Raw genomic sequence first — 10,445 nt, forward strand, 5'->3', positions numbered from 1 at the left:
CGAGACAAAGTTAGAAGGATTTGTATGGAGCCATCACGGCATAATGACGCTAATATCTCGCCCCCAAATTGCAAAAAGATGCTGATTTTTGGCAAGTAGGCATTTTTCATCATGCTCTTTCCAAATATACTAGCAATTCCCATAATTTCATAAATTCAAATATTTGTGACGTCACACTTTAGGACTCTATGGCAGAGGTAAATTGAAAGAAAATCCCTGTTAAAACTATGGTATGGAGGGGTAGGTGGTAGGGTAGGTTAGGGGGTATGGTATGGAGGGGGTAGGGGTGGGGGAGCGAAGGAGGGTTGAACAGCATTTGCCTGCATGAATACAGCTGTAACTTTCAAACAGAAGGCTACAAACTTTGCAGCTTTGTCTAAATAAGATTTGTACATGTGGCATTCCTGTATATTTATGTTTGAGGTAGCCTAGGGTTAATATTGTTTTCTAATTAATAATGGGTTTACTCCACTAATATGGATATTAACTCATCCAATTAATAAATCAATGGCAGTTTTTTATGGTCTATACTCTTAAAGACCATAAAATGAAGTCATAGATGTTCAAAACTCAAGTGGAACCATGAGCCACATGCAAGTGTTGTCACTGCCAAGTTACAGTATGCCATTAATATTTTTATGGTTGCAACCCCAGAGGACATAAAAAAGCGTGGTCTAGATAGGATTAAAAAAATTAACCTTAAATAAGTTTCTTGTGGCTTGTGACAATTCATTAATGTCTAAAGAACTAAAAGACAAACTTGAAATTGTTCTATTTACCTGTTTTTTTACTTCCTCAGTGTCAGCGACAGCCTTTTACAAATGTCAACCTGTGGTTGAGTTTATGTGTGAGGTTCTTCGCAAACCACAGCAAGACCTACAGCAAGGAAGACCACTGACGGATGCAGAGAGAATGAAATTAACCAAAGAGATTAAAGGTACAATGTAAACCTGCAATTATTTAACAATTATCCTGTGAAATTGTGGAGAATGTTACCTGATACTTAGCTGATGAGGCTCTAGGCTGAGCTGGGTAAAATCAGGTGATATTCTGCAAGATTGAGCAGGACAATGGTTATATTATTCAACACATTGACAGCAAGGCACAGTTTTATTGCAGAAAAGCTGATCTTCCGAGGTTGTTTCTAAATCATTTAAAGCGTTCTACCATTTTCTCGACACACAAAATTATATATATCGCAGGATAGTTCTGTTGTGTACAGTCAATGAATATTAAGTGCACCGGCCGTGACCTTATTTGAGCAGTGTCACAATGTGTTGAATAATAATCAGCCTTAACTGAGAACCTTAGAAATTTGGCCTTCTGATTACTTGTGAGAATCGAGCTTAATTTTTGGACCACTTTAAAAAATTCAACAGTTGTGAGGAAAAGTCTTCCTTTATTGGATTTGGTGACTTTTTTTTTGTTATTTTTGTCTTTGCAATTCTTCTTAAGTTTTGTCTTGTAGGCTACCAAAATTTGACACTAACCCATTTGTAAAACGACCCATAAAATATGAAAGGTTTGAAATTAATGTAACTAATTTCTGACCATAATTTGCACTTACTAACAGCTACTTTCAATTGATTGGTTTTCATCTGTGCTAATCCCACTGCATTCTACCAAACAGGAGTTTTACTGGTTTGGCTAGACGGTAACTTTCCATGCAGCAGTCATTTTTACATCTAGGGGAGTCACATTTCCCTTCCCTCCTAAAAACGACTGCACTAAAAAATAACTGCGTTGGTATAGCAGCTTTGGTGTAACTGATAAAATCTCTCCCAGTGTCAGTCATTCATTGCAACGGTTACCGGTCGTTTCAGTGCAAGCCAATTCAAATAGAAGTCGGCAAATAGAAGTCGATTCGAGAGATGAAGGTGCTGGACTTGTTATGAGGAGTAAATATTTTTATTGTTGTTGTTTTGTCATCGTAGGATTCTTGGCTAAAGTACAGCTCAAAAGTAAAAAGACATTCCCTCGCGTCTTGATCCTCGCGTCGATCGTCTCGCGACTCAATTCTCAAAAATTTCAAGGATGGATTCGAGTTTCAAGACTTTCGAAGCGAGTCTTTTAAGTTTCGAGTTGAGAATTAATGAGCTTGTCGCTTCACTGATCTCTCGAGAAATACTGTAAATTCAGTTAGTAAAAAGGACCGCACTTGAAAGCGTTGTACATACTGGTCAAGTCAAAGATTGTCGGAAATCGAGATGCAAGCGCCACAGTTTTCTTCCATAAAATAATGACCAAATAAAGCACATATCATGTCTAGAATCCGCCATTCCTTGCCTCACAGGAGATATTCGCGAAATGTCCACTTCACAGATAGCTAGAACATCCATCTCGGTCCTCAGTTCTCGATTTTCGATTCTCACGTCTCAAAATTGTAACGTCTCGACGTTCGAGACGCGAGAATCGAGTTTCGAGGATCAAGTCAAGACTGTCAACTTACTTTTGAGCGATACTGTACACTGTGCTTCAAACCTGAGTTGTTCCTTCTACAGTATTTAAAAATCTTGCTTTGCACACAGGTCTAAAAGTAGAAATCACTCATTGTGGTACCATGAAAAGAAAATACAGAGTCATAAATGTCACAAAACAGCCCGCGCAAATGCTCAAGTTTCCCCTGAAACAGATGGAGACAGGACAGCAGCGCGAGATCACTGTGGCGAGATACTTCCAGGAAAAACATTCAAAAAGACTACAGTAAGTTCTGGGTCACATTGTGTGCACTTGGTAGTAAAAACTGTAAATGGTTTGAACCATTTACGTAAATAATCATCCGGGTGAGTGGGTGAAGTCATCTTCAGAGTCAAGTGAATTGTGGAGTTATTCCATGGTATTTATACCATCAGTAGATGGTCAATAGATGGTATTACGTAACGTACACTGTAACGTAACGTAACGTCAGTAGATGGTACGCTTGAAAAAACTTGCACTGGGACTGAACTGATTGTGCATGTAGGAATAGCTGGCGTGCTGGCAGTGAACAAGTTGTAAACGTGATAACGTGTCGAAACGTGATTGGCCTAACGTAGAGGCCATAATTCAATTTGCTACCAAAACTTTAGCCTCCCACACAGTCGTTTATAGGGGACTCGTATTATCTCCTCCCCACAAACAGACTCAGTTAGGAGGAGATAGTACGAGTCCCCTAAAAACGACTGTGTGGGAGGCTACCAAAACTTGTGACTGTAAAGGAATGCATGCTACAATCCAAAGTACAATGGAACGATTATGGGGAAAAGTACTCTGTAAAGGGTTCATTTAATGGCGAACTTGAAGTTAATTATTTAAATTGAAACTTAGACAAGTAAAGATAAACGATAAAAAGGAACAACGTTTCGGGGTCGTCATGACGCCATTATCAAGTTCGAAGTGTTAGAAATAATTGAACTCGATAATGGCGTCATGACGACCCCGAAACGTTGTTCCTTTTTATCGTTTATCTTTACTTGTCTATGTATAACCAAACCTTTACTTATAAGGAAATTGAAACTTGACGTTGATACAATTAATTTTATGGACATCCAAATACTGTTGAAATGATTTGGAGCGACGTTGATTTCAGGGTTTCATTTCAAAAATATGTATTTGTCTCATCAGTGTCTCTGAGATAACTTTTCAAAGTCATCGTGTCATGAAGAATCTGATTTTGAGGGTCAAAAGTTCTGGTTCTCTCCAAATCTTCTTAAGTTTACCATTTATTTTGTCGGTTCGGGAAGTAGACTGCAATGCAGGCGTTTTTGGGCGGCGCGCGAAAGCCAGAATGTCGGTTAGGCGTTAAGTCGTAGCCGCCAAAGTTTTTCTTTTGTCCTAATGCCCAACCCTTCCGCTGCTTTTAACATCCAAGATGGCGGCTATTGCGCTGAACCAAAATAAGTCCCCTTAATTGCAGGCTAGTCAGAAAGTCACCTCTCTTGGAGTTTTGACCTGAGACACCTCTCTTATCAGAAACCCTGACTCTTATACAGAGTATACCAATCCGTGCATTTCTTTCTTAATTTCTCGCATTAGTTGTCATATTATCGTCGGGGTAAGGTACAAATGGCAAGTTGAGCATTCATTTTCGCAGGTTCCCCCACCTTCCTTGCCTTCAAGTTGGACAGGAACAAAAGCATACCTATCTTCCTATGGAGGTCTGCAACCTTGTCGCTGGTCAGCGCTGTATAAAGAGGCTGTCCGATCAACAGACCGCTAAGATGATCCGAGCTACGGCCAAGAAAGCGCCTGATAGAGAACAGGAGATCTTGAACTTGGTGAGTGTTGGTGCATGACAAGTTGGCCTAATGATGAGCGAGCAATTATGTAATGATGAAACATTTTGGCAACAATACATAAGAGATATCATTAGATTCTACAGATAACCCTGTACAAAGTGTAACTATACTGCGAACAAACATCCTACTAAATGATCTTTTTGGCCATTTAAGCGAAAACGTGTTCAGCCTTTAAGTACGACAAAGGTGGCAGCGTGTTAGTTTTACTGCACGTACTTTTGCAAAGTTTGAAATACAGATTCTGCGAGATTCTTCTTTTTATTTCTAATGCATTCACCTCTAAAAAGCTTTTGTCTAGTTCCCGTACACCGCTAGGTGAACAATACACGCAAATCGCGTATGCTAAAGAGGACCTTTTCTCTCTCGTTTAAGGACGGTGCCTACTAATAGCGAAGTATTTTTGCGCGGTTTATCACTATGCGGGAAAAGCAGATCTTAGCAGCGGCTATTGAAATCCAGAAAGAAAATTGGGGGTAACCACGCATTTTTTAGAGGTAACTAAGCAACAATTATTCTAAAAAGCAGCAAAATACAAAGCAATGTATGGTGCTTTTTTCCAAATTGAAGCTTTATTATCTCTGAAAAATGCATGGCTACCCCCAATTTTCTTTTTGGATACCAAAATCACTTGTTAAGTTCTGCTTTCTCCGCATAGTTTTAAAGCGCGCAAAAATATCCTTATATTAGTAGGCACCACCCATAGGAAACCTGAGTATCTCGAGATGCGCAGAACGTATGCGCAGTAACAATAGTAGGCACCGTCCTCAAATAGGCCATTTCTGGGTTGCTGTGAACCTCATTATGAAAGAGGCTAAGTGCAAAGTTTTTATTATGAAAATAAGTTTTCATTCAAATGCAAACAAAGCTTATTTTCACGTAAAGCTTTGCACTTAGCCTTGCTTTCGTAATGAGGTTCACAGTAACTCGAAAATGGCCTATTTACAGTTTGGGAAATTTTTACGCGCGTGTAATGCGCGTGCATTTCGCGCGTAAATCCACCACATTGGGCGAGTTTTACGCGCGTGTACGTGGTGCTATTCAAGTGGCCAGGCCCCAGTTGTTCAAAGGCTGGATAACTTTATCCGCTGGATAAGGCACTATTCAAGGTCTAAAATATACTTCACGTTAAACGTTGTCCAAGGTTTTCGTCCACTCCCAAACGTAACTCTGGTTAGAGTGTGCATATTCGCTTGTACAAGAGAAAATACTGAAATCTTTGCACAGATTGAAACTGTTGGATAGTGACTTATCCACAGGATAAAGTTATCCGGCCTTTGAACAACTGGCTCCAGTACTGTATATACTTTCAGTTATTTTAATGATGCGGTGTTCAATGATAAATAATCCAAACCACAAAGCCTCTGTTACAAACGTTTTGACATGTTAATCCCCATCCGTCATTCGCTCGGGCGTTTTAGAAATGCTCAAACTTTGTTAAACTCCAGGTAAAACTTAAGCATGCCATAACTATGCATATGATTATTAAAAGAATTGTATATATGGCACGGTTCTTGAAATTTAGTGAACGGCAAAGGTATTGAATTTACCGTTCATTCGTAGGTGAGGAAAGCTGACTTCAGCAATGATCCGTATGCGAATGACTTCGGAATTTCAATCAGCGACAAAATGGTTGAACTCCAGGGTCGAGTTCTTCAAGCACCCAAACTACAGTATGGTGGAAAGGTAAGGGAACGCAGCGAGCCTTAAGGATTTCAGTCGGGAAAACACCGTGAAAGCTCTAGTAACCTCCCTCTCCTTTCCCTCCCTGTTTATTAGGCCCCCTATCTAAAAAGTCCCCTGGTTGGGAGGTCAGATTTGTTCCTATTACATATAAGATCCCCCCCCCCCCACCCTTCCCGTAAGAAACAAAGTAATCTTTAGTAAAGTAAAGTAAACTTTAGGCGTACCAATGGCCTTAACTTCCAGTCAGTTTGCCTTTAGGAAAACTTAAACTAAAGGTGACGATGACTTTTTGTTTGGAATATACAACCCTTCAGTGCTATGTTTCAATTAGTTGTGTGGTAATGTTTTAGAAAAGCTAATTAACTTTTGTTTAAAAGTCGTGAACCAGCCAACCACCTAATGCCCTGAAAATGAAAGATAATAAAGACGAGTCACCCATAGCTTAGTCGATAGAGCATCCAGAGTAGTAAATAGAAGGTCGGGGGTGCTGGGGGCTTGGAAATTTTTATCGACAATTTTCATCATCACCATGTTCTTATTATTTGGGAAGTACATGGTGATTATGAAAATTCTCGGAAAAAAAATTCCTCTACTGAAACTACCGTGGATAGGTTTTACGAGTACCCTGAAGTCAAACTTTTCTGGAAGGATGTCTTAAATTGGTGGAACTTCAAGCGTTCTGATGACATAAATCCCAGTGCTACTGAATTTTTGTACGGCTACAAACCAGAATCCACCTGCTTTCACGCTTTCAATCATTACCTGCTAATATCCCGATATTATGTCTACCTAGCATAAGCTAGTCCGAGACCCCGAAACTAGAGGCTTTCATCGTTCTCCTCGAAACTAAAATGTGAAAGAGAAATTGCAGATAACAACGGCCAACTATACTAAATATAGGAACAAGTGGACCTCTCTGTGCATTCCTGATACGCGTTGTGACTTCTTAAGGACGGTGCCTACTATTGTTACTGCGCATACGTTCTGCGCATCGCGAGATACTCGGGTGTCCTATGGGTGGTGACTACTAATACAGGAATATTTTTGCGCGGTTTAAAACTTTACGGAGAAAGCAGAACTTAGCAAATGCTTTTGGTATCTCAAAAGAAAATTAGGGGTAACCATGCATTTTTCAGAGATAATTAAGCTTCAATTTAGGAAAAAATCCCATACATTGCTTTATATTTTCAGTTGGCGCTTTTTAGAGATATTATTGCTTAATTATCTCTGAAAAATGCGTGGTTACCCCCAATTTTCTTTTCGGATTCCAGTAGCCCTTGCTAAGATCTGCTTTTCCCGCATAGTCATAAACCGCACAAAAATACTTTGGTATTAGTAGGCACCGTCCTTAACTTAATTTAATGTCGCGAATGTAAGCTTCCTTTGTTTTCTTTTACATGTTTTTTGTTTGTATTACTATATTGTATGTAAAGGTTTGTATTACACTGTGAGAGATGAAATGTCAAAAAAAAAAAAAAAAAAAAAAAAAAAAACAGAAGTAGTATAAGTATAACATTGTCTATAATGCAGGAGTCATGTTGTAAGTAATGTATGTATTATATTGTGAGTAGTGTTAGGTTTTCTATTGTAAGTAGTGTCAGTATGTTTGTCATTAAAAAAATGTACTTATTATCTACAGTCGACTCCCGATAACTCGAACCTTGACGGGAAATTGAAAAAGGTTCGAGTTATCCGGAGTTCGAGTTATCGGTTATCGAAGGTAAAATTATATAGAAAATGACCTGGAAGGAAAGGAAAACTGGTTCGAGTTAGCGCGAGGTTCGAGTTATCGGGAGTCGACTGTACTTCTTTTTCATAGCATTAAAAGTCGTGATTTGAAATATTTAAGTTTCCCCTTTCTCCCCAAGCGGGGGACTGAATAAATTATTGTTCAGTAAAAGTTTTTGTGGGTTTTAAAAATTCCTCCAGAAATTGTGTAAATTTTCTGGGCGGAAATTTTGAGTTTTTCCACCAATCCGGTAGAAAAACTCGTTAACACAAAAATTTGTTAGTTCAAACCGGCAAATTCGGAATAGGGTTTTTCCATCAATAAAACGCGCGCAAATTGCCCATTTCTCGACAACGTTAGCCGCCACACTTTTTTCAATCACGTAACAGTGTTTATTTGATTATTCTCCAGGAAAAGCCAAAGATATTCCCTAGACAAGGTAAGAAGAAAATTTCAAGTTGTTTTTTTTTTCTGTACTGTAAATACTGCGGAGCAAACTAAGGCGACATTTTGTCACACTTCTGCCGCCATTGGCGAAAAACAGCTGAACTAATATGAATGCTTAACACTCGAGCATTTCTTCAAGCTACTGTTGCGCACGAAAAAAATAATTGAGAAATCTCTCTTTAGTAATGCCGAGTGTTTTTTTTTTCTGTCTTCTGGGGCCGAGAGAGGGGAGGGGCGGATTTCTACCCCTCCCCCCACTGTGACTTCGCAAGTAACAAAATCTATGGCAATTAGGCTTGGAAGATAGGTAGTACATTCAAATATGTTTCCTTTGATGTCCGCAACGAGAAGTGTTGACGTCATATGACGCGGGAATTGCGTTCCCTATATTTTTCTGCAACTTAGATTTTCAGCTAAAGCATCCAAACAGTTTAATTAGACTGTATTAGCTTACACGAATATGTCTGTAAGGGGGCACAACATGATCTGGGAACACAGGCTTGATCCTTTTTCCGTATGTATGACGAACAATGTGTTCACAAGATAAATACGCTTTGCAAGTTTTGTGGTGGACGTATGAGAGTTTACCTGTCATGTACAATGTCATGTCAAGCTGCACAGCATTGGGGACCTTAATGATAAAACTCTCGTTTGTACTTAATTTCCAGGAACGTGGGACATGCGAGGAAAACAACTCTTTCACGGAATTGAAATCAAGACCTGGGCGATCGCTTGTTTTGTTAATCCTCAAGAGTGCAACGACAGAGCTCTGAAGAACTTCTCCCATCAGCTAATGAAAATTAGCGGTGAGACTGGAATGCCCATCAGGTCCGAACCATGCTTCTGTAGATATGCCAAGAGGGCCGAGGATGTAAGTAACTGATATCAGATGTGTTTTCTGCCAGGAAAGACGAGTTGAAGGATGGTTAGGCGAGAAGTGTACAAAGCTTTACTGTGTTTTATTTATTTTTTTTATTTTATTTTTTTTACGTGCGGTTTTAAATTGAGTGCCGGAGAACTAAAACCATAATTATCAATGTAATCAATCATTTACATGAACATGCTACAGCTAATGTGGCGTGAGTAGATTTTAAGCAATTACAGAGTGAAATAAACCATAGTAAATGCGAAAAATTACCTTCTACACTCAATTAAGAGCTTCTCTCAATAAATGAGAGTGGCTGACTGTCTAATTGACTGACTGTATGACTGACCGACGAACGAACGGACTGACTGACCGACCGACCGACATACTGACTGGCGGACGGACGGACGGACGGACGAACTGACCGACCGACCGACTGACTGACTGATCATCTGACCATCTGATTGACTCAATGATCTCTTAATTGGTTGGTTGGTTGGTTGACTGATTAATTGATTGATTGATTGATTGATTGATTGATTGATTGATTGATTGAAGCGCATACATGAAAGAATATTGTCGGCCCTATTGAAACATCTTGTGGTTATAGAGTTTTCGTATAGCAGGCAAGTTTTTTGCCCAATCACGTGTTTCACCCGTCGTTATATTATACATAAAATTGAGTTTAGATTAGTCTACCATGCAACAAATCAATTGAATTTGCTTGTTTATGTTGTTGTTTGTGTTTTTCTCTTGTCAGGTTGAACCCATGTTCAAACACCTCATGTCAACATTCAGTAATTTACAGCTGATAATCCTTGTGTTGCCCGGCAAAACTCCTGTTTACGGTACGTTCAAAGTGACAGCGTAACGCACAAAAATGCAGTTAAAAAAATAATTCGCTTGCTTTCCGGCGTTCTTCGATTATCCAACCACGATTGAAGAGAACCTTTAGGAAACCAACTCAAGTCACACGTGAAGCTGACTGGGTTCTCTGGAAATTATCCTCTAATCTTGATTGCTTAGTGGAAGGCCGGCGTGCTCCGATTATCCAATCACGATTAAAGAGAAACTTTAGGAAACCAGCTCAAGTCACACGTGAAGCTGACTGGGTTCTCTGGAAATGATTCCCTAATTTGATTGGTTAGTGGAAGACCTCGGAATAACCTGAAGTTTTCATCTCGTATCGGAATGAAACTGTCTTACTTTAATATCATGTAAAACCCACTGATATCTCGCTTTACTTTCTACATTCTTTTCACAGCGGAAGTGAAGCGGGTCGGTGATACAGCTCTAGGAATAGCAACGCAGTGCGTACAAGCAAAAAATGTCATTCGCCCTCAACCACAAACTCTGTCCAACTTATGCCTTAAAATTAACGCCAAACTTGGTGGAATAAACAGCATTCTTGCTCCGGATGTGCGGTAAGCTATACTCTAAATAT

At 39.5% G+C, this 10,445-nt stretch overlaps 1 protein-coding gene across 2 annotated transcripts in view; it reads left to right on the top strand.

Annotated features, from left to right (window-relative positions):
* The window catches only part of LOC146462861 (protein argonaute-2-like), a 28,886-nt gene that overhangs the window by 7,269 nt on the left and 11,172 nt on the right, over positions 1–10,445 (top strand). For both annotated transcript variants that reach the window (XM_085085004.1, XM_085085003.1), the window contains exons 5-12: positions 800–937; positions 2,529–2,703; positions 4,073–4,256; positions 5,838–5,960; positions 8,101–8,128; positions 8,805–9,007; positions 9,762–9,849; positions 10,266–10,425. In XM_085085004.1, coding sequence (XP_084941130.1) covers positions 800–937; positions 2,529–2,703; positions 4,073–4,256; positions 5,838–5,960; positions 8,101–8,128; positions 8,805–9,007; positions 9,762–9,849; positions 10,266–10,425 — 1,099 coding nt within the window. The remainder of the gene's footprint in view (positions 1–799; positions 938–2,528; positions 2,704–4,072; positions 4,257–5,837; positions 5,961–8,100; positions 8,129–8,804; positions 9,008–9,761; positions 9,850–10,265; positions 10,426–10,445) is intronic.

This window comes from Pavona decussata, unplaced genomic scaffold (genome assembly GCF_977016875.1).
Source record: "Pavona decussata unplaced genomic scaffold, jaPavDecu1.1 SCAFFOLD_184, whole genome shotgun sequence".
NCBI classification, from domain to species: Eukaryota; Metazoa; Cnidaria; class Anthozoa; order Scleractinia; family Agariciidae; genus Pavona; species Pavona decussata.